The 25880-nt window shown below is 35.6% G+C and overlaps 1 protein-coding gene across 1 annotated transcript in view; it reads left to right on the top strand.

Moving 5' to 3' along the window:
* PIGK (phosphatidylinositol glycan anchor biosynthesis class K) overlaps positions 1-25880 on the top strand; it is a 133060-nt gene that overhangs the window by 71529 nt on the left and 35651 nt on the right. Inside the window, exon 10 of the mRNA XM_024734585.1 lies at positions 24641-24725. Coding sequence (XP_024590353.1) covers positions 24641-24725 — 85 coding nt within the window. The remainder of the gene's footprint in view (positions 1-24640; positions 24726-25880) is intronic.

The following is a 25880-nucleotide window of genomic DNA, read 5'->3' as shown; positions in this document are numbered from 1 at the left end:
CTTGATGGGAGGGACTGGTGGTGGGTAGAGCTGACTGTTTCTCTGGTGGGCAGAGCTCAGTAAAACTTTAATCCACTTGACTGTTGATGGGTGGGGCTGCGTTCCCTCCCTGTTGCTTGTTTGGCCTGAGGCAACCCAACACTGGAGCCTACCTGGGCTCCTTGGTGGGGCTAATGACAGACTCTGGGAGGGCTCACACCAAGGAGCACCTCCCAGAACTTCTGCTGTTAGTGTCCCTGTACCCAGGGTGAGCCACAGCCACCCTCCACCCCGCCTCTGCAGGTTACCCTCCAACACCAGCAGGTAGGTCTGTTGGGGTCACTGCTCCTTCCCCTGGGTCCTGATGCACACACAAAGTAGTGTGCATTGTCTTTGGATGTGGGGTATCTTTTTTGGTGAGCTCCAGTGTCTTCCTGTCGATGAATGTCCAGCAGCTAGTTGTGATTCTGGTGCTCTCGCAAGAGGGAGTGAGAGCACGTCCTTCTACTCCGCCATCTTGGTTCCTCTCCCTTGCCTGTCATATTCTTAATGTCTTTTTTTGACGAGTAGGAGATTTAATATTGATGAAGTGCATTTATCACTTTTTCTTTATGCTGAATGCCTTTCGTACAAGGATTTTTAGGCTAAATCAAGGTCATAAAGACTTTCCTTTATTTTCTTCTAGAAGTTTTATACTTTTACCTTTTAAATTTAGGCCTATGATTTATTTTGAATTAATTTTTGAGTATAGTGTTAGGTAGGGGTTGAGGTTCATTTTTTTTTCCATATGGATATCTAGTTATTGCTGCACCATATATTGAAAAGATTGAATTTCTTATTGCATTATGTTGGTGCCTTTGTCAAAAATCACATGACCATGTATATATGTGTGGGTCTGTTTCTGGATTGTACTCTGTTGCATTGAACTGTGTCTCATTTATACCAGTATTGTACTGTCTTGATTATTTTAGAATTATAATAAGTCTTGATATAAGATTGTATAAGTCCTCCAAATCAATTTTTCTTTTTTAAAGGTTCTTTTGACTATTCTAGATCCTTTGTTTCCATATAAATTTTAGAATCAGCCTGTCTATTTCTAAAAAAAAAAAACCTACTGGAATTTTTATTGGAATTGGATTGACTCCATGTATTAATTTGTATAGACAAATTGTTAAGGAGTATAGACACCTTAACAAAATTGTGTCCTCTATCCATGAACGTATCTCTACATTTATCTAGATCTCCTATAATTTTTCTCTGAATTGTTTTATAGTTTTCAGTGTAGAGTCTTCCACACTTTTCATTAAATTTATTCCTAAATATTTTTGTTTTTCATGCTATTTTTAAGTGATATTTAAAATTTTTTAAAGTATTTTTTTAAAGTATTTTTAAGTGATATTTTAAAAATTTATTTTCCATTTGTTGCTCAAATATGGAAGTACAATTAATTTTTATATTGACTGTATTCTGTGATTTTTATTGATTCTGGTATTGATCAACTCAATCACAATCAAAATCCCAGCAGGCTTTTTTCTGTAGAGATTGACAGACTGATTCTAAAATTTATATGGAAATGTAAAAGACCTACTATAGTATTTAGCATTTATCATTGAACATATGAATTGTAGTCTCTATTTATAATGTTTACTAAGAAATTAACTCGAATTTAAATGTACAAGTCGAAACATGTGTTTTGAAATTGGCCAAAATAGATTGTGAGGAATGTGAAACTTTGTGATCAAACAATTCGCTGAAAATTGTTCATAGTACGTTGATATGATTATGAAACTTTATGAACCAAAGACGTGTCAAAATGGCTCAAACAGTAGTTGATAGGATTTCTCCCCTACTATTCTACATATTTTTCAAAGTGATTAATTTACTCATTGGCATAATTCTATATTACCTTAGGCATGTTATTTGGCCATTTTTTTTTTTTTTTTGCGGTACGGAGGCCTCTCACTGTTGTGGCCTCTCCCATTGTGGAGCACAGGTTTTGGACGCGCAGGCTCAGCGGCCATGACTCATGGGCCCAGCCGCTCCACGGTGTGTGGGATCTTCCTGGACCGGGGCACGAACCTGTGTCCCCTGCATCGGCAGGCGGACTCTCAACCACTGCGCCACCAGGGAAGCCCCTGTGACTCTTTTAATCTCCTCACTAATTGTAATATTGTTGCCTTGTCCCACTAAATTAAGATTTAATGTCCTAAATGAGTTAAATCAACTTAATGTCTATTATCTGATGTTATAGAGGGTATTACAGAATAATAATCAAAGGCAGGGTCATTGGAATCAGTCTGCTTCTGAATTCAGAGCCTCTGCCATTTACTAGCTGTGTGCCTCAGGCAAACCACTTGATTTCTTTGATTCTCAGTTTCTTCATCTGTAAAACTGGAATAATCATTCCACTTTATAAGGTTATTAAGAGAATTAATCTCCATTTTGCTCATAAATCTCTTCTAGAAGTGCTCAAATACAGTAAAGTGCTCAATAAATGTTAACATTATTGAGAGAATATATCACATGTACTGATAAACATTATTGCTAGAATTCTATTTTTAGTGTATTTTTTGTCATTTGTAAAAACTATTCTGCTTTTGTTAATCTAGTATTAGAAAGGAGGGATTTTATATCTGGAGGTTTGTCATTTGGAGAAGTGCTGTAAAGAATTGGGAAATTGTGTTTTACCAGAAGGTGTCAGTAGAATTACATATTTGTACATATGGAACTTGGTTTTTTTTAATGCTATAGATTGGGGTAGGTTGTACTTTCAAATAAATCATGGTATTTGTTTCTTTAGACCATTGACAGGAGGAAAAGACTTGATATTGAATTGTCAGTTTAAAAAAGTATGGTAAAAAAATTCTCTCTGTATGTAAGTTGCCTTGCTTTAATAAACCTAGTTATATGGAATTTTGGCTATAAACTAGGTAAATCTACAGGATCTTTCTGAATTGCTACTTTTCTGGCATATTTTTAGGAATTAATTTATATGTTATAAAGTACTTAATAAATTAAAGGGTCAGAAAAAATCTTAAGATGTTTGTGAAGATTATGATTAATAATAAGGATAAAACAGTTCTTATTTATAATTTATCAGTGGGTAAAAACTGGATTCAGTTTTTTAACAATTGATTTATATACAGCACTTCAGGATTGAAGCTGTTAAGTAAAGCAAGAGGCAGAAGACATTTACATTAATAATATAAATCTGTAATCCCATTTCAAAAATTGCCACTTTTGTTGAAATCATGGTATACCTTGTTACATGGTTTCCAAATATTCTACAGGTGAGGTATTGCCTAATTGTCCCTTCTGGTGCTACATGGGAACTTTAAGGCAGTCTTACATAGGTAGAAAGAGTATGGAGATGAATGGACTTGTATTCAAGTTTTGGTTTGGTTCCTGGCTTTACGTCTTAAAGCACATTACTTTATCTGTAGAAGGGTGATCTACCTTCAGAGTTATTTTGAGGATTGGGGATAATGTATATAAAATGAGCATACTTTGTTAATGACTTTTTAAGAGCGTACCATGTAAAACTCATCACAGCCATACTGATGTCTCTTCTCCAGTGCAAAAGATACAGTGGAAGTGTTGCCATCTTTATTTGATATACTATAGCTCTGTTTATATAGCTTGATTTGCATTTTTACCCGCCATGCCACATTTTGCCCATATGACAGGAATTATTGTCAGGTTGGCCTTCCTATACTTACTCACGTAGTTGATTTTTTAAAAACTCTATTTTAGACTGTACTGTATGCTTATCATTGTGTTTTTATCTTACCAATAATTATAAGTACTAGTTCATTATGGCAGTCTATTAGTCTTTCAGTATACTTATTCTGATATCATAATATTAGTATATCTATAGGTTTTATTGTGGGGGAAAAATGAAACTGGTAAGGGACAGAGCCATGAGGTCTTTACTAGCAATATCCTCATGGTTGATAGCAATTTTGTGACACAGCTATTAAGTTTATTAGACTACTGTGATTTTTCTCAGGGGTATTGGATGATTTGACATTTCATGACAATTTTTTTTTTTTTTTTTTTTTTTGCGGTACGCGGGCCTCTCACTGCTGCGGCCTCTCCCGTTGCGGAGCACAGGCTCCGGACGCACAGGCTCAGCGGCCATGGCTTACAGGCCCAGCCGCTCCGTGGCATGTGGGATCTTCCCGGACCAGGGCACGAGCCCGTGTCCCCTGCATCGGCAGGCAGACTCTCAACCACTGCGCCACGAGGGAAGCCTGACAATTTTTTTTTTTTTAAATAAAGCCAAACTGTACCTAAAAACTGCAAGTAAAGTCATTTATGTGATTTTTCATTAAATTGGTATAACTTAGTAACTATTATTTAAAGTATTTTTTTTGGTAAATGTAATAGATTTCCTACAAAGTGGCAAAAAATTAAGAATGCTTATTTCAAAATTGATTTTCTCATAAAAATGAAAAGCAGGAGACTTAAAAAAAATCGTTTGGTTTTTGATTGTGTTCTGGGAATATAAATAGTACTTTAATATTTATGTGAGAAAGGAAACATATTTCTTCATGAAACAAACATTTATGGACAATTTTCATTTGAGCTACAGATTACATTAATCTATTCAACGTTGACTAACTCTATTATTCTTCATCTTTGTTTCAAATTCATGTATATGAAGTTCTTGTCTTATTCAGTAATATTCCAGACTTTGCGCTTTCTTTAGTTTGATGAAATTGTCATATATTATTCTGAAAGTACTTTCACTAAGAGAAGCATGCAAGTTGATATTGTTAGGGAATATCTTTTTTCAGTGAAATTGGTCAACCTCATTTTAACTTCAATATTAAGAGCCTTTCTTTGTTCTTCATCTGATGGGATCAGTTTCTAATGTTAATATTTTCTTGTATGATTTCTCAAAAGTGAAAAACAAATGAAAATTAATGAAATACAAGAGTTCAGAGGATATGATCTCAGAATATCTGAATTTGTTACATGATAACTAAGTGTAGATGCTGGCTGAGAATTACTTTGCACCACACTGAGTAGTGGATAGATATAGTTGAAATGGTCTGAACGACTTTGCCAGTGGTGAGCAATTTAAACTAGGTTGTATTAAAATTAGTGTTATATATAATTTTTTTTTGTGTGTGTGTGGCATGTGGGCCTCTCACTGTTGTGGCCTCTCCCATTGCGGAGCATAGGCTCCGGACGCGCAGGCTCAGCGGCCATGGCTCACGGGCCTCGCCGCTCCATGGCATGTGGGATCCTCCTGGACCAGGGCACGAACCCATGTCCCCTGCATCGGCAGGCGGACTCTCAACCACTGCGCCACCAGGGAAGCCCTATATATAATTTTTAATATGTTTATTTTGTTATACCAAATATATGTGTATTAAGAGTATGATCTTGAGAGATGGAGTAGGAACATAGTATTTTAGATTTCTATTAGATAATTTAAGGATTGCATGCTTTAGGAAGAGTATTTTGCACTTTTGCTTTAAGGTACTGAGATAGGTAACAGTGAGTTATATGATTAGACATAAATTATCAGTATAGGCAATCTCTGGCTTGGAGATGTTACCCCCAGTTTCTGTTGCTTGCAGTAGGAGTTGTAATTGCTCTAATTGCTTTGCATAAACATGATGTATACATTTAAAATCTTCAGCGTTAGGGAAAGCTCTAACTTATGCTTTAAAAATTAACTGATATTCATAATGATTTCTATTTAGTGTGCTAAAACACTGTAATACATATCATCTAAATCAATGAAAATGATTAAAATACATCTTGTATGCTTTTAATGTTAAGGGTAGTTTTTTTTTTCCCTAACTCTTAGAAAATTAGGCACAATAAAACCTTGAGTATCCAGAAATTAGGTAACTTCTAATAATAAAGAATACATGAAAGTTGCCAATGAGTTGGCTGTGAATATGAGAAATTACATTTTTACCTTAGATGTAGAAACACAATCTGACTTCAAAGGCCTTTGGCATTCATAGTTTGAAATTTCATCAGATGGAAACGTTTCTCAATAAAAGAATACCCTATAATATTCAGAAATAGATATAACATTGCACTTTTTCCAGGACAAGAAATTAATATAAATGAGTTAGAGAGGTGGTTTGAAGTTAACAGTAAGGAACAATCATTTGACTTCACTTTCGGAATTGTTGCTGACTAGATGTTTCTGAAAAGCTCCTCTGTTATAAAAAACCTAGAAGCTCTATAAATTACAAAAAAAATCACTTTTAAATACATAACTGAGCTACCAAGAAAGTAGTTGTGTGGAGACAAGAACCATTGTTTGATGAATGGCATTTCTGGCTTTTCCCAGATTGAACTAGAACTGTTGTCACCTCCTTATTAAAGAAAAGGGGCTTACAGGTTCTACTTCCCATGTTTTTAGATAGTCACAGCTGGTGTTCCAAACATGCACATTCCCTAAACAGCTGGCAACAAGTTCAGATTCTTTGTCTCCCTTTGCAAGGCCTGCTTAGCCTTACTATAAAAAGACTATCAGTGGGCTGGGTTGCTTTCCTAGAGCCAATCCATGGTGTGTCCAGTGCACCTTAATCCAAACATGCCTTTTCAGAGGACCATGTGCTTTATCCTGCTGCAGGCTTTTTTATCTGTGAGGCAGAAAGTATTTGCAGGAGCCCACTGCTAAACAGTGGCTCTCAGTAGAAAGCTCCACTTTCTTCAATGATAGGGAAATCTCTTGGAGAAAACTTTGGATTTAAGGAGCTAAAATCCAAGTGGTAAGTAAACATAGAAGGCAGGGCTCCCTATAATTACTGCTATAGAAATCTAGAATTCTCAGTTACCATTGTTTTGTGTGAGGGTCAAGACAAAAGGCTGCGGGTCCATTTGTGGATAGGTGGGGTTAAGAAAATAACTGTCAGCTTAAAATTGATTACCCAGCTAAACTATCGTTAAAGAATGAACAAAAATGAGGACATTTTCACATATAAAAAAGCTGAGAGTATTTTGAATCAGTACATGCTTACTTAACATCTAAAGGGATCACTTCTTGAAGAAAGCAAAGGAGCCAGAAGAGAGAGGTCTGATTACAAATTAGTGAAAATGTGAGTAAATTTAAGCAAAAACTGAGTATATTTTATAATTATGATAGTAGTGATGATGATAATTATTTGAGGGAGTAAGATAAATCAAAGTACTAATGTTTTTAATAGCAATATTATGTAGAAAGGAGAAGAAGTCATTGGTTTTAAAGAATTCTGAGGGTTTTTTTTGATGGGGGGAAGAAGAATAAGTTTTAGTAGCTATGGACAGTAAGGTAAGTATGCATTTTACATTTTAAGAAGGACCACTGAATGACTAGAAACAGAAGAAATAAGATAAAAAAAACAGTGCGGGAGAAAAAATGGAATTAGAAAACATCAGTGAGGAGGCAGCAAAGGAGTGAAGGTGAAACAGAAAAAACAGGAAGAGTAGAAATTGCAAAGTAAGAAGACAAATAATTATGTTGCTTACAACAGTAAATTTAAGTGAATTAATCTTAGTTTAAAACAGAGATCATCAAATTAGGATAAAAAGAAATCTAACTACAGACAGAAAACCTAATGACATTGCATACTGAAAATCAAAAGATTACCAGATAACTGCTAACAAAAAGAAAGCTTGTATAGTTATATTAATATTAGATAAAATAGACTTCAGGAAAGGGTATTACTAAGCATAATAAGGGCAACTAATGGTCAAAGGTTTAACTCATCAGGAAGATAAAAGCATGTTAAGCTTTTAATTACCTAATAACATAGCCACAATATATATTTTTTTAATTTATATACTTAAAAAAGAGTTTGATAAATTCACAATTATAGTAGAAGATTTCAGTGTCACATCAGAAATTGCTAAAAGATTCCCCCAAATGTTTTGAAATTGAAGATATGAGCAACACGATTCAGTGATGGATTCCACAATTAGAGAATAAACATTCTTGTCAAGCCCAAACATAATGATTTAAAAAAATTGACTCATAGTTAGCCAAAAAGCACATCTTAACAACTGTGAAGTGTTTGTAATCTTATGGAGCATTTTTTTCTGATCACAATATAATTATTAAAATCAATAACAAAAATGTTTATTTTATGTATTTTATTGTTTAAAATATATATGTGTGGAAAGTTAAAAACACACTTTGAGTTATTCTTGGAATAAATAAAAATAACAATGGAAATTTAAAAAATACTTAGAATTGAGTGATAATGAAAAAAAATTTTTTAAATATCTTACTGTTATTTTAAAAAATTTATTTATTTTTGGCTGCATTGGTCTTTGTTGCTGCATGCAGGCTTTCTCTAGTTGCGGTGAGCGGGGGCCACTCTTCATTGTGGTGTGCAGGCTTCTCATTGCAGTGGCTTCTCTTGTTGTGGAGCATGGGCTCTAGGCGCGTGAGCTTCAGTAGTTGTGGCATGCAGGCTCAGTAGTTGTGGCTCATGGGCTCTAGAGCGCAGGCTGAGTAGTTGTTGCACACCGGCTTAGTTGCTCTGCGGCATGTGGGATGGTCCTGGACCAGGGCTCAAACCTGTGTCCCCTGCATTGGCAGGCAGATTCTTAACCACTGTGCCACCAGGGAAGTCCTGAAAATTTTAAATATCAAAAGTAGTAGGATATAGTTTCTGATTCTGGAATGATGAAATAATTTGCAATAGGTTTATGATCCCACTAAGAACAATTGGAAAAGCCAGACAAAAATAACATTTTTAAAGATTTCAGAAGCAATGTGGACTGAGAAGGTAAAAATCTAGATTTGGGAGAACTTCTCAGAGATGAACTGAAAATCTATAGCCACTTTTCCACTGAGTTAATTTACTGATTCTGGGAGTAAGCCAAAGGTTGAGAATCTGGGTTTGGTGCAGGCAGTGGGTCATGCATTGCTTGTGGATAGAGAAATCAGCAAAAATTTTGGTGATTGTGTGAGGCTAGAGTGGCACAATTGTCACTCAGTCAGAAATCAGTTTCCCTTTCAAGGTATTTGCCTCAATCACATGACCAGTTTCCTTTTCAAAATATTTGCCAAATTCTGAAGCTAAAGGAAAGCTAACTGCTAAGCAGAAAACTTCTGAAAACAAGAGCTGAATTTACTTGTCTTGCAATTTCTGAAGTGATAGAGATGTTCAGGATGTGAGTCTGAAGAATATGCCAGGTCAGAGTTGACAGTCCTGGAGATGGTGGTGAACTGACACTGACATTTTCCAGCTACTTTCCCTTTGGATACACTTGCTGATTCTGAGTGCAGCAAGAGCAAAGATCAGCACAGTATAGCCCATGGGCCAGGTCTGGCCTGCTGCCTGTTTTGTAAATAAAGTTTTTTGGGAAAACAGCCAGAATCATTCCTTTATTCATTTACATATTGTCTGTGGCTGCTTTCATGCTATAATGGCAGAGTTGACTACTTGTGATAAAGACTATTCCACCAGAAAGCCTAAAATAGTTACTATCTGGCCCATTCACCTCTGCATTAGAGGAATCTGGGCTTGGCCTCTGATAGAGGGTCACTAATGAGGACAGAGTGACCAGTACAGCTTGTGGCAATTCACTGGGGCTGGAGTGCCTAATTCTGAAGCTATGCAGGACAACAGGACAAAGGTCTAAGCCAGAAACCTCTGAAAAGCATAGTGGAGTTTTCTGCATTCTGTCTGTTTTGAGGGGACAAAGACCTGCCAGTCTTCAATTTAAAATCTTGAAGGGCCTCACCATAAGAATAGGGTTAAATTAAAGATTGAATTGTAAGGCAGTCTTAATTCAGCTCAGTCCCTGATTGAATGGAAGTGATCAGGACCACCACTCTCTAAGTGCCTAGCAGAATATTTAGATGGATCTTCTCAGATGGAAAAGTACTGTCAGTAGGTTTTTTTTTTCCTTTAAACAATTGTGCGCTGTGTCCTGTACACAATCAATAAAAAATTACTTGGTGCATAAAAGGGAGAACATTATGACTCTATTACCAAGAGAAAAACATAAACAAAACAGAATATAGAAGCAGACCTAGAAGTGATTCAGAACTTGGAGTTAGTAGAAAATAGCCTTAAAATACCTATTTTTAATATGTTCAAGAAAATAGGGAAAAAAATTCTTGAAAACAGATGAAAAGTTAGGGAATTCACCAGAGAATATGAGTATGTCTAAAACATTGAAGTGAACATTCTAGAATTGAAAAATATAACATCTGAATTGAAGAACTCAATGAATGGCTTAACATCAAATTGGATACATCAGAAAACAGCATTAGTGTACTTAAGGCAATTCGATAGAAAAAAATCCAAGCTGAAAGCACAGAAAGAAAGAAAAGAAGGAAGGAGGGAAGGAAGGAAGGAAGGAAGGGAGGAAGGAAGGAAGGAGAATAAGGGATGTTATTAGATTCAGTAAAATGATGTAATGTGTGTAAATAGTGTCTTAAACTAGAGGACAGATTGAAAATAAGGAAGCAACAATACATAAAGAGTTAATGAGCAAAACTAATGAAACATATTAAACACATCAGATTCAATTAATTCTACTAATCCCAAGCAGGCTGAATATGAAGGAAACCACATCATAGTCAAAATGCTGGAAAATCATAGACAAAGAGAAAAATCTTAAAAGCCCACCAGAGAAGAAAATGCACAGTACCTTTAATACTGACATAAACAGTGGAAGCCATAAAACAGTAGAATGACATGTTTAAAGTGCTGAAAGAAAGAAAACTTCTAACCTATAATTCTATACACAGCAAAAATATCTTCCAAAAATGAAGGTGAAATAAAGATGTTTTCAGACAAACAAAACAATTTGTTGCCAGTGCACCTGAACTAAAATAAAAACTAAATGGAGTTCTTCAGCCAGAAATAAAATGATCCTAATGGGAAGCACAGAAATTCAGTAAGGAATGAAGAGAACCAGAATAGGCGTATGTATCATTTAAGATAATTGAATATTAATGGGACAAAACCCAAAAATAATCTCATGTTGAGTTAAACAATATTTGTATAATTAAAATATATTACAACAGTACAAAAGGCAGAGTTAGGATAAATGGAATCAAAGTGTTGCAAGATACTGTTCTTATTGGAGAAATGATAAATGTGATACATTTGATTAGATTAACAAATCAAAGTTTGATGTTATAATGTCCAAGGTAACCACTATAATAATGGTAAATATCTGTGTAATTACCATGTTAATAGAGAAAAAAAGGATTAATAAAATATTTGGTTAATTCAAAAGAAAAAGGAACATCAAATAGATGGGAAATAGAAAATAGATAATAAATCCAGTTGTATCAGTGACTAAATTAAATATAATTAGACCAGATACCCTCTGTGAAAGAGTAAGGTCGTCACACTAAATTCAAAACAAAACCCCAAAATGTGCTGTTTACATGATGCATTTTCTATATAAGGCTATAAAAATCACTTGGAATGTGGCTGAAGTAATACTTACCAGGGATTTAGGAAAAAAGTAAGTAAAAGAAATAAATTAAGCCTTCAAGTAAAAGAATTTGCTTTTTTATCAATTGTAAAAAATATGTACCTTCTGTCAACAAACTTCAAACAGCAGTAGGCTTAGATAGTTTTTACCTGTGACATTTACCAAACATGTGGAGCTGACATACGAACTGAATAAACAAAGAAAGCATGCTCCCTAACTCATTTGGTGGAACTAGTTGATTTTGAAGCCAAAACTAGACAAGGAGAGTATGAAAAACTAATAGAGCCAACCTCTTTATGATCACAGATATACAAATCTTAAATAAAATCCAAATCAAATCCAGTAATGTAAAAATAAAAATACTTCATGACGAAATAGAAGTTATCTTAAAATTGCAGGAATGATTTAGGGTTAGAAAATATATTAATGTATTTCATCATATCACTACATTAAATGAGAAATATTTTGTAATTGTTTCAGTAGATGAGAGAAAGCATCTGATTAAAATTTATCAATCATTAATGATGAAAAAAAGCAACATGGCTTAGCAAACTAGAAATAAAAGAGAGCTGCCTTGACTTAATAAAGGCCATGTATCTAAAGTGAGCAGAAAACATACTTTAGGGTGAATCTTTAGCAGCATCTCAATGAAAGTCAGACAAGATAAGGATGCATATTATATTTCCATCTATTCATCATTGCACAAGAAGTCCCAACTAATGTGAGGAGACAAGGGAAAAATAGGAGGCATAAGAACCAGGAAGAGGCAAACTTTCCCTGTTTTTTTATAGACCATGTAATAGGAAATCTAAGAGAATCTACCATTTAATAATTATTAAACTTAATAAGAGTTGGGAAATAGGAGTGGGGAAATGTGTCATACAAGACATAGCTAAGAAGAGATTAATAAAAATTACTGCAACAAAATTAAAATACCATATATAGTAAAAAAGAAAAAATACAAAGTTAAAAGAGAAACTCTGGGTGAAATTATTTGCAACATGTATGTCAAAGAATTTCTATCCAAATTATATAACTCTGCACATTGATTTTTTTTTTTTTAAAGACAACCCAATAGAAAAATGACCAAAGGAAATACAGTTTGGAAAAGAAGAAAGACTCATGTCCAGTGACCATTCAAGTGTATTTTTAAAAGGGAAATGGAAATTAAAACAATGAGATACTGTTTCTTGTAGAAACTTAAGTGGCGATGAGGGAGATGGGAACTTACACATTTCTGGTGGCAGTATAAATTGATGCAGCCCCTTTGGATAGTAATTTGGTTGTTACTAGCAAAATTTAAAATGTGCATCATAACTTATGACCCTGCAAGTCCACTTCTAAATAATTACTCTAGAACAGGGGTTGGCAAACTTCTGCTGTAAAAGGCCAGCTAGTAAACATTTTAGCCGTTATAGGTCAAATGACCTCAGTTGCAAACACTCTTGCTACTGTAGTGCAGAAGAAGTCATGGATAATACATTAACAAATGAATGGGCTCAAGTAAAACTTTATTTACAGACACTGAAATTTGGATTTTATATAAGTTTCATTTGTTATGAAATATTATTCTCCCTTTGATTTGTTTTTGCAACCATTAAAAAAATGTAAAAACCATTCTTAGCTTACTGGACATACAGAAACAGATGATAGGCCAGATTTGGCCTGTGGGCTATGGTTTGCCTGTTATAGAGCATCTCTTGCACATGTAGACAAAGTAGCCTGAAAGGACATTTTTTGCAACACTATTTTTAATAATAAGTAAATGAAAGCAGATATCCATCCATAATGGAATGTTTAAATAAAATGGAGCATTTTCATATTATACCATATAGCTATTATCAGTAATGAGCTAGATTGGTAATCATATTGAGATGCTTGGATCTCAGAAACATATTAAATGAAAAAAAAAACAAGTGGCTGAATTATATGTATTATTTATTTATTTTTTGCTGGGCCTTTTTTCCCCTTACAGTTTTATTGAAATATAATTGACATACAGCACTGTGTACATTTAAGGCATAATGATTTTACTTTACCACAATGTTTAGTGAGCATCCATCATCTCATAAAGATAGAAAAGAATAGATAAAGAAAAAATATGTTTTTCTTTGTGATGAGAACTCTTAGGATTTACTCTCCTGACTTTCACATATAACATATAGCAGTGTTAACTAGAGGTTAACAGAGGTTTGTTAACTAGAGGTTTATACCTTTTGAGCACCTTTATTCAATTCCCCCACTCTCTACCCCAGCCTCTGGTAATCACCAATCTGATCACTTTTTCTATGAGTCTGAAGTATAATTGACCTATAAGACTATGTTAATTCCTGGTATACAACATAGTGATTTGATATCTCTATACATTACAAAATGATCACCACGATTAGTCTATTTACCATCTGTCACCATACAAAGATATTACATTGTTATTGACTATATTTCCCACACTGTACATTTAATCCCTGTGGCTCATTTACTTTGTAACCGGAAGTTTGTACCTCTTAATCTCCCTCACCTATTTCGCTCATCCCCCCACCTCCTCCCCTCTGGCAATCACCTGTTTGTTCTCTGTATCTGTGACTCTGTTTTGTTATGTTTGTTTATTTGTTTTGTTTCTTACATTCCATATGTAAGTGAAATCATACAGTATTTGTTTTTCTCTGACTTATTTTCTTAGCATAATACCTTTCAGCTTCATCCATGTTGTTGCAAAATGGCAAGCTTTTATTCTTTTTTATTTGGCTGAGTAATATTCTATTACTATACACACACACACACATGTACACTCCCCCCCCCCATCTTCTTTGTCCATTCATCTATTGATGGACACTTAGGTCGTTTCCATATCTTGGCCATTGTAAATAATGCTGCAGTGAACATAGAGATGCATATATCTTTTCAAATTAGTGTTTTTGTTTTCTTCGGATGAATACCCAGAAGTGGAATTGCTGGATTGTGTGGTAGTTGTACTTTCAGTTTTTTTGAGGCACCTCCATACTGTTTTCCACAGTGGCTGTACCAATTTACACTCCCACCAACAGTACACCAGGGTTTTCTTTTCTCCACATACTCGCCAGCACTTGTTATTTGTTGTCTTTTTGATAATAGCCATTCTGACAGGTGTGAGGTGATATCTCATTGTGGTTTTGAGTTGGCTTTACCTGATGATTAGTGATGTTTAGCATCTTTTCATGTGTCTGTTGGCTCTCTGTATGTCTCTGGAAAAATGTCTATTCAGGTCCTCTGCCCATTTTTTAATCAGGTTGTTTGTTTTTTTGATGTTGAATTATGTGAGTTCTTTGTCAATTTTGTATGTATTTACATATTTTCATTGTTTATATTCGTATATAGAATATAATTTATTAATGAAACTATGAATATTCTATATATTTTTCATGTATACATAGATATATATGTAAGCAAAATAAAATGACTAAACAACACACATATATAACTTGTTATATGTACCTACTAGATTGCCTAATACAGGGTAAGTGCTCAGTAAAGTTGACAGGTTTTCCTTTGACTACCCACTGTTCTTTTAGAATTATCTGACTCTACAAAGATAATTCCTTATATATACACATTTGCTGGTTTGGGAAACTTTTGGAAAGCCTGCCTACAACCTCTACCAGATGAGATCCTTCAGTGAGAACTAGAGCTTGGTTTTCTGGGATTTTATTATATTCACTTTACTGAATTGCTTGAGAGATATTCTTTTTTAACTGGTATGTGCATCTTTATACCTCACTGCAAGCTGATGGTAAATAAGATGTATTTCAACAGTTGGGCCATAAGTTAATGTAACATTAATTCTCTTGGGAGTTAACTTTCTGTTCTCTATCTCAAATTATGCCTAATTTCCCCAGCTCATCATCTTTCTTGTGCTTCTTCAAAGTAGATAATAGCCAAGGTTATGTTTTAATACCTTTGCTTACAAATTTTTAGTTTGACAGAAGAATGGCGATGCTATGAGTTTGGGAGGGGAATCTCATTTCAAGGAAGATGATGCATTAGATTTTTGTCTCATTTCTATATAACCTGTCTTCACAAAAATAATCTTTGGTGACACTTGGGACATTTTTTGAGTTGTAATAGCATTTTTTGTATGTCTCTATTGACCAATAAATTTGTTTTTTTCCGTTAGAGTGTCTTTAAACTTTCAGGAATGTCATAGGGTTGCAGGTTTGTCAACTATATCTTACACTACAATATGTGTTGTCAATTAGATGAATGCTTGGACATTTTTTTTAATGCAGTTTAGGAGTGGAAATTTTTCTATCCTTGTTTTCCCCCAACAAGATTATATTAAATTAACTGTTTTTTTAAAAATATACTTTTAGTTTCAAATAATTCTTTTAAGCTATCAAGTTCAAGAAGTAACACTAACGTTGGCTCTCTTCCTATTTTTGATATGTTTAGAGAATTCGTTCCTAATGACTTTGGATTACACTACATCATGTGTCTTGAATTATTTGTTGATGTTCTTAATTTTTAGTTTGTATTTGGCATAGTGCAATGTGTTTGTCTTCCTGTTCTTTTTGTTGGGTATATTTCTAGTGTTTGAAAAGATGCTTTGGTCTTCTGCCCACAGTAGGCTAGGTCATTTTATCATGAATAATCTAATCTCAATATGGCAATATGGAATAAAAACTTCATCTGTTTCTGAATCAGAGATGACCTTCTATATGGGTACCATAAATAATTTTACAGTATTATTTTAGGAGTGCTTGGACAGCACAGAGGAGGAAGATTTTTGAGGGCACTGAGCATATATGAAAGAGTAAAAACACAAAAGAAACGAGCGTTTGTAAAGACTAACTTAACAGGTTTCAGAATTTTGCCAGCAGTATTTTATTTACTTGTGCAGAGGATTTGCATTTTGATTTAAGACGGTAGCATCACTGTATTGGATCCAGAATCCTTCCATAGTATAAGCAAATTCCATTCCATTTATTACTGTTTTCTTCAAAAGCACAGTTTTTTAAAAAAGAAACAGTAAAGTAAGAAAAGGAATATACAGCCTTTTGCATGCAGAAACTACTCTCTTGTTAAATTATTTAAGTAGTGTTTCTTAGTGAAGGATCTTGGAAAGATAATAGAAAAAGTACATCCTTTTAGGAAAAATTCAGAATGTTAAATGAAAGGAATAATGGGTGGCTTTAAGAAAGAGAACTTTACGATTTTGCAGGAGAAAAATTCAGATTCCCTTAGGATGGCAGACACATATAAATTGAAATTAACATTGGTAGTTTTCTCAGTTTCTGAATTATGCTGTAAACATGGACTACTTGATCAGAGCCGTAGCTACTGAAGATAGAAGAGATGGGGCTTAGAAAGTGTGGGTGACTTAGGTGACAGTCTTGGGAAATTAATTCTGAGGGAATGGAAGATACCTTGCAAGGAGGGAGGGCGTGTCCCTTGGATGCTTGGTAGTAAAGGGAAAGAAAGAAGCAGCTGAAGATAAAGGACCAAGGGAAATAAGAAAAATAGAAAAACAAGAAAAAGACAAATTCTGTTCCCACCACTGCCACAAAAAGTACCATTTATTAAAGAATCTACACTTCATTGTAGCCACAGAGGAGGGTGCTATTGAACTGAGAGAAACCTAGTAAGCCAACTTATCTCCGTTCTTCCCCTCTTCACAAGATAGCTTACTATTGCTGATTCTAAAAAAAACCAGTGCAAATAATCTTCAACTGAAAAAGAAGTCAGCATCCATACAGAGTTACTATAAGAAAACAGAAAATTAAAACCAAATCTTCTCAGCACACTTACACACACATAGAATGAAAGGAAAAATAAAAAGAAAGAAAAGAAAAGCCACAAAAAAATAAAAACTAAGACACAATACTTGAACATGAATAACCTCTATTAAACAAGCAATTGCATTATGAAAGGACACCATGAATCAGACACTCCAAAACTCACAATTGAAATGGACAATGAACAGGAGGATGTATGAAATAGGACCTGACTGAACTCTGGAAAGGAAATCAACAAAAAACCTCAAAAATCATTTCAGAAATGAAAACTAATTTACAAGGTACCCAAGGAAAGATAGATATTACCAGAAGTTCAGTAAGAGACATAAAGAATAGAAATGAAAAGGTCAAGAAAGTGAAATTGAAATAAGACAGATAAAAAGATCAGAGAGAAAAGTGATAGAGAAAATCCAATATATTTAGTTCAAGAACTTGAACTAGAAAAACAAATGGAAAATAAACAAATAATATTTAAAATTATAATAAAACAAACTTTTCTAAAATAAAAGGAGATGTGAATTTCCATATTGAAAGAGCTTCTATATGCCTGGGGGAACTGGTTGATCTAGAATAATTGACTCTTAGCTATATCCTATATCCTACTATTAGACCTTAAAATAAAAGGAAAAGACCACCAGAGCCTCCAAGCCAAAAAATACTTTTATTGTTAAAATAAATTAAAAATGAAAATAATTAAAGTGGAAAGAAAATCAGTTTGACATCATACCTTTTAGAAACATTATGGCAAGAAAATGATGGACATTTTCAAGAAATTCAAAATGAGTAATTTAATTTGTTGTGGGACATTGAATAAGTAAAAAAGCTCCAAAGTCTGTAGTGAAACCCAAGATTATTTGTGAATTACACTTTGAGTGCATTTTTAAAAAAAATCCTGCAGAGGTAGACGTTCAAGATGGCGGAGGAGTGAGACGTGGGGATCGCCTTCCTCCCCACGAACACATCAGAAATACATCTACATGTTGAACGGCTCCAACAGAACACCTACTGAACGTTGGCAGAAGACCTTAGGCCTCCCAAAAGGCAAGAAACTCCCCACGTATCTGGGTAGGGCAAAAGAAAAAAGAAAAAACAGGGACAAAAGAATAGGGACAGGACCTGCACCTCTGGGAGGGAGCTGTGAAGGAGGAAAGGTTTCCACACACTAGGAAGCCCCTTCACGGGCGGAGACTGCAAGTGGCTTCAGAGCCACGGAGGAGAGCGCAGCAACAGGGGTGTGGAGGGCAAAGTGGAGAGATTCCCGCACAGAGGATCGGTGCCGACCAGCAGTCACCAGCCCGAGAGGCTTGTCTGCTCACCCGCCCGGGCGGACGGGGGCTGGGAGCTGAGGCTCGGGCTTCAGTCGGATCCCAGGGAGAGGACTGGGGTTGGCTGCGTGAACACAGCCTGAAGGGGGTTAGTGTGCCACGGCTAGCCAGGAGGGAGTCTGGGAAAAATCTGGAGCTGCCAAAGAGACAAGAGACTTTTTCTTGCCTCTTTGTTTCCTGGTGCGCGAGGAGAGGGGATTAAGAGCGCTGCTTTAAAGGAGCTCCAGAGGCGGGCACGAGCCGCGGCTATCAGCGCAGACCCCAGAGACGGGCATGGGACGCTAAGGCTGCTGCTGCAGCAACCAAGAAGCCTGTGTGCGAGCACAGGTCACTATCCACACCTCCCCTCCCGGGATCCTGTGCAGCCCGCCACTGCCAGGGTCCCGGGATCCAGGGACAACTTCCCTGGGAGAACGCACGGCGTGCCTCAGGCTGGTGCAACATCACATTGGCTTCTGCTGCCGCAGGCTCGCCGCTCATCCGTACCCCTCCCTCACCCCGGCCTGAGTGAGCCAGAGCCCCCGAATCAGCTGCTTCTTTAACCCCGTCCGAAGAACAGACGCCCTCAGGCGACCTACACACAGAGGCGGGGCCAAATCCAAAGCCGAACCCGGGAGCTGTGCGAACAAAGAAGAGAAAGGGAAATTTCTCCCAGCAGCCTCAGGAGCAGCGGATTAAATCTCCACAATCAACTTGATGTACCCTGCATCTGTGGATTACCTGAATAGACAATGAATCATCCCAAACTGAGGAGGTGGACTTTTGGAGCAACGATATATATATCTTTTTCCTTTTTCTCTTTTTGTCAGTGTGTATGTGTATGCTTCTTTGTGTGACTTTGTCTGTATAACTTTGCTTTTACCATTTGTCCTAGGGTTCTATCTTTTTTTTAGTATAGTTTTTAAGTGCTTGTTGTCATTGGTGGATGTGTTTTTTCGTTTGGTTGCTCTCTTCTTTCTTTTTTTTCTTTTATTAATTTTTAATAATTATTTTTTATTTTAATAACTTTTCCTTCCTTCCTTCCTTCCCTCCTTCCTTCCTTCCTTCCTTCCTTCCTTTCCTTCTCTCTTTTCTTCTGAGCCGTGTGGCTGACAGGGTCTTGGTGCTCCGGCAAGGTGTCAGGCCTGAGCCTTTGAGGTGGGAGAGCTGAGTTCAGGACATTGGTCTACCAGAGATCTCCCGGCTCCAAGTAATATTAAATGACTAAAGCTCTCCCAGAGATCTCCATCTCAGTGCAAAGACCCAGCTCCATTCAATGAACAGCAAGCTACAGTGCTGGACACCCTGTGCCAGACAACTAGCAAGACAGGAACATGACCACACTCATTAGCAGAGAGGCTGCCTGAAATCATAATCGGTTCACAGACACCCCAAAACACACCACGTGGACCTGCTCACCAGAAAGACAAGATCCAGCCTCATCCACCAGAACACAGGCACCAGTCCCCTCTACCAGGAAGCCTATACAACACACTGAACCAACCTTAGGCTCTGGGGGCAGACACCAAAAACAACAGGAACTACTAACCTGCAGTCTGTGAAAAGGAGACCCCAAACACAGTAAGTTAAACAAAATGAGAAGACAGAGAAATGGGCAGCAGATGAAGGAGCAAGGTAAAAACCCACCAGACCAAACAAATGAAGAGGAAATAGGCAGTCTACCTGAAAAAGAACTCAGAGTGATGATAGTAAGGATGATCCAAAACCTTGGAAATAGAATGGAGAAAATACAAGAAAAGTTTAAAAGAACCTAGAAGAACTAAAGAGCCAACAAACAATGATGAACAACACAATAAATGAAATTAAAAATTCTCTAGAAGGAATCAGTAGCAGAATAACTGAGGCAGAGAACGGAGAAGTGACCTGGAAGATAAAATAGTGGACATAACTACTGTAGAGCAGAATAAAGAAAAAAGAATGAAAAGAATTGAGGACAGTCTCAGAGACCTCTAGGACAACATAAATGCACCAACATTTGAATTATAGGGGTCCCAGAAGAAGAAGAGAAAAAGAAAGGGCCTGAGAAAATATTTGAAGAGATTATAGTTGAAAACTTCCCTAATATGGGAAAGGAAATAGTTAAACAAGTCCGCGAAGCACAGAGTTCCATACAGGATAAATCCAAGGAGAAGCACGCAAAGACACATATTAATCAAACTCTCAAAAATTAAATACAAAAAGAAATATTAAAAGCAGCAAGGGAGAAACAACAAATAACTTATGAGGGAATCCCCATAAGGTTATCAGCTGATCTTTAAGCAGAAACTCTGCAAGCCAGAAGGGAGTGGCAGGACATATATAGAGTGATGAAAGGGAAGAACCTACAAACCAAGATTACTCTACCCAGCAAGGATCTCATTCAGATTTGATGGAGAAATTAAAACTTTTACAGACAAGCAGAAGCTAAGAGAATTCACCACCAAACCAGCTTTACAACAAATGCTCAGGGAACTTCTCTAGGCAGGAAACACAAGAGAAGGAAAAGACCTACAATAACAAACCCCAAACAATTAATAAAATAGCAATAGGAATATACATATCAATAACTACCTTACATGTAAATGGGTTAAATGCTTCAACCAAAAGACATAGACTGGCTGAATGGACACAAAAACAAGACCCGTATATATGCTGTCTACAAGAGAGCCACTTCAGACCTAGGGACACATGCAGACTGCAAGTGAGGGGATGGAAAAAGATTGTCCATGCAGATGGAAATCAAAAGAAAGCTGGAGTAGCAATTCTCATATCAGACAAAATAGACTTTAAAGTAAAGACTATTACAAGAGACAAAGAAGGACACAACATAATGATCAAGGGATCAATCCAAGAATATATAACAACTGTAAATATTTATGCACCCAACATAGGAGCACCTCAATACATAAGGCAAATGCTAGCAGCCATAAAAGGGGAAATTGACAGGAACACAATCATAGTAGGGGCCTTTAACACCCCACTTTCACCAATGGACAGATCATCCAAAATGAAAATAAAAAAGGAAACACAAGCTTTAAATGATACATTAAACAAGATGGACTTAATTGATATTTTTAGGACATTCCATCCAAAAACAACAGTACACTTTCTTCTGAAGTGCTCATGGAACCTTCTCCAGGATAAATCGTATCTTGGGTCACAAATCAAGCCCTGGTAAATTTAAGACAATTGAAATCATATCAAGTATCTTTTCTGACCACAATGTTATGAGACTAGATATCAATTACTGGAAAAAAATCTGTAAAGTAGTTGTTACAAAAAATTTCAAGCTCATTCATTTTCCTCACTTTCTTTTGTTTTATTTTTTCTGAACCATTTGAAAGTAAGTTGCAGATATCATGACAGTTCACATCTAAACACTTCAGTATGCATCAACCAAGAATAGGTCTGAAATTTTTCTTTTCTTTTTTTGGTCACACACAGCTTGAGGGATCTTAGTTCCCCAAAAAGGGACCAAACCCGGCCCCAGCATTGAAAGTGCTGAGTCCTAACCACTGGACCTCTAGGGAATTCCTTTGAAAATTTTCTAAACAACTGCAAGACTTTACCTCCATAGTGTTCTCCATAGTGGCTGTATCAATTTACATTCCCACCAACAGTGAAAAGGGTTCGCTTTTCTCCAACCTTTTCCAGCATTTAGTGTTTGTAGATTTTTTGAGGATGGCCATTCTTACTGGTGTGAGGTGATACCTCATTGTAATTTTGATTTGCATTTCTCTAATGATTAGTGATGTTGAGCATGCTTTCATGTGTTTGTTGGCAATCTGTATATCTTCTTTGGAGAAATGTGTATTTAGGTCTTCTGCCCGTTTTTGGTTTGGGTTGTTTGTTTTTTTTGATATTGAGCTGCATGAGCTGCTTGAAAATTTTGGAGATTAATCCTTTGTCAGTTGCTTCATTTGCAAATATTTTCTCCCATTCTGAGGGTTCTCTTTTCATCTTGCTTATGGTTTCCTTTGCTGTGCAAAAACTTTTAAGTTTCATTAGGTTCCTGTAATATATTTTTGATACAAATCTTTTCAAGTATATGATTTACAAAAATTTTCTCCCATTTTTGGTTTTTTTTCACTTTCTTGGTAGTGTCCTTTGAAGCACAAAAATTTAAAATTTTGATAATATTCAATATATCTATTTTCCTTTTGTTGCTTGGTATATGTTTTATATACCTAAAAATGTAGAGAGACTTTTTAAATGTACATTGTGAAATATTTAAAAATAATGTGGGTTTTTTGGTCAATGAATATTTATTTTATTTTTAACTGTGGTAATATATACTGTATTAGTTTGCCAGGGCTGCCATAACAAAGTACCACAGACTGAGTGTCTTAAGCAACGGAAATTTATTTCCTCACAATTATGGAATCTAGACGTCCAAGGTCAAGGTGCTGGCAGGATTGTTTTCTTATAAGGCCTCTATTGTTGGCTTATAGATGGTCAAATCTTCTCCTGGTGTCTTCACATGGTCTTTACTTTGTCTTTCTCTGTGTCCTAGTTTCTTGTAAGGACACTGTCATATTGGGTTAGGACCTACCCTAATGACCTCATTTAACCTTAATCATCTTTTTAAAGATCCTGTCTCCAATTACAGTCACATTCTGAGGTACTCAACATTAGGGCTTCAACGTATGAATTTTGAGGAGACACAATTCAGCCCACAGCATATACAAAACATAAAATTGACCATTTAAACCCTTTTAAAGTATGCAGTTCAGTGGCATTAAGTATGTTAACATTATCCTGTAACCATCACCACCAACTATCTCCAGAATTTTTATCACCTTTTAATACTGAAATTGTACCCATTAAACAGTAATTCCCCTTTCTCCCCTCCTTTGCCCCTGGAAACCACTGTTCTACTTTCTGTCTATATAAAACAATGTTTTAAGACAGTTTTTTCCATCATTAGTGAGAGTCTTCAAAGTTCCCCCAAATTAATTATTTTTATGCTAATCTGCAAAGTATGCACAAACTTTTACCTAGCTAAGAGGTTTCTTATACTCTTATATACAAAATTTTGTCCTTATTTGTATATCTGCCTTTTTACTGGGAGAGATTCCAGATTTCTCATCATCAGATTTCTTAACTACAGCCCTGGAGACTTACACTAGTCTTGTTTTATTATTTTTCAAGATAATTCAATGTTTCAATTTTTAAATTTGATTTTAAGTTGATAAGGTGATGTGTAGTTTACAGGAATAAAAGGTAAGTGAAAGTTTAAATGTGTTTAGGTCTTATTGTTTTGTAATCTAATGAATCTAATGTTTATTTGCTATTTTGAAAAGGGTCAATACTTTTTTCAGAATATTTTTTCTAATTCTCTTCATTTGGGGAGAATTTATTTTTTATTCCTACTCTGCACTTTACTGTTTTATACCCTGTTATGTATGTGTTGTATCAACTCTGCATCTCATTGTAAATATAGATATTAAAGAAAATATTTTCCATGTAGAATCACCTCCCAGAATTATTGTTGTCTTCGCTTTATTCATACATTCATTCAGCAAACATTTATTGAGTATAATATGGTAAACATTGGATATACAAAGAAGAATAAGACATAATTTTTGCCTTCAAGGAGGTAAAAAATGTACCTAGATGAGTCTAAATAAATTATTATATTTGAAAGAAGAGTAAAGAAAGAAGGAGTTGTGGTTGGTCCAAACAGGAAACACAGTGGAGAAACTCAGAATCATGGAGATGCCGAGCCCATGGGCAGGTGACCACTAGTTGGAATGGCTGAAACTGTTGACTTGGACGTACAGAAGGAGTTGCTGGAGATGAGGCTTGAATGGTTGGAGCCAGGTTTTGAAGACCTTTATTTAAATACTATGATAAAAAGCATATGCAATGAACATGGAGTTCTTAAACATTTTTAAGTCTCAGAGTGAAAAACAGGATCTGGGACTATTAGGTGATGTTAGCTACTCTTATTAAATAGTAATTAAATGCAATCTGAATGTATTCATGGTTATGTCATTTAAAAATTGTCATTAGGTGTTTTTTCATAGATTATTGACAAATACTGCTTAATTCAGAATCTCATATTGATATATATTTTTAATATATTTCATATTTGGCATATTTAAACATTTGGCATATTTAAAAATAATATTTACCTTGGCTTTGTGTTTCTTAATTTTTTTCCAGCTATAAGAAAGACCTGATGGATGAGGAACTAATGGAACCTCTGAAATATGCTGAACAACTTCCTGTAGCTCAGATAATACACCAGGTTTGCTTTCCATTTTGTTCTTTTGAAAGAAACAATAATTTTAAATCTCTGAAAAGTAATTGCTTTTGTTAGGTTTTTCAGAATCAGTGTGCTGTAGCTGAAAGGCATTCCAGGCCACCTAGCCCTATTTAGACTCCACCTATTACAGTTGGAAATCTCATTCAAAGCACAATATTAAAAGGCTACTTGCTGTGTAACAGTAGAATTCTTGCTTATATAAAATACAGGGTAGAATCAGAATTATCTTTTGCGCATTACTTAACAACAAGTGTTAATTTCAGAGAACGCTCATTTGCACCATTGTATATGGTACTTGTTAGTTACAAAGAAAAAGTTGAAAAAATATCATTTGGTATAATTTTTTTGAGTAGCTAAAATGAAAAAGCAGTCTCTCCCTACTTCCTCTGCCCCACCCCATTATCAACTCTTGTAAAGTATAATTCTAAATGTCATGTGGGTAATTTTTTCATTTCCAATTTTAATGACTCTATCATCCCTTTTACATAACTGTAATCTTAAAGAAGGCAGTGTGGTAAGTTTTTAAACTTAGATTTGGTACCGTAATTTTGACAGCATATAAAGTCTGCCCTGCTGGACTAGAATCGAAGAATTTTAAAAGTGATCTGTTGGTGAGAGTTATGGCCTTTAGACTTACCAGGTTTTTCGGAGGCTATAGATTATGGGAAATATTAAAAACCCTTAAATGTCAGAATTTTCATGAATGTTAATTATTATTATGAGTTTTTCCTTATGTCTTTGCCAATCAAAAGAATTTTTATTTAGCAGATATGGATTGATTAGAAGTTCCAGGTTGAGTTTATTAAAAGAAACAGGATTTTACTTTAAAATGTTGGCTATATAGTTCTTTTCATTGTCATTAACATTGAATATTAAAATTCTATGAGAAATTACCAAAAATGGTAAGAAATTTGCCCCTTTTGGTAGCCTATCTGTGGTTGGTAATCAGGTCCAGTTATATGTCAGGAATTCCCTGGTGTTGTCAGAGCTTAAATGACCTAACAGCCTGCAAATGTCACATTTAAAATTCTGTCTTCATGCCTGACTCTCAGCATGAATGAATTAAACAACAGAGCAGGCAGCAAGTCAGTATGTTCTTAATAGTCAGAGTGAGCAATGAAACAGTTTGTGGTTTGT

This window comes from Neophocaena asiaeorientalis, unplaced genomic scaffold, assembly GCF_003031525.2.
Source record: "Neophocaena asiaeorientalis asiaeorientalis breed wild unplaced genomic scaffold, Neophocaena_asiaeorientalis_V1.1 scaffold15, whole genome shotgun sequence".
Taxonomy (NCBI): domain Eukaryota; kingdom Metazoa; phylum Chordata; class Mammalia; order Artiodactyla; family Phocoenidae; genus Neophocaena; species Neophocaena asiaeorientalis.
This window is presented reverse-complemented; position numbering and strand designations above follow the sequence as displayed.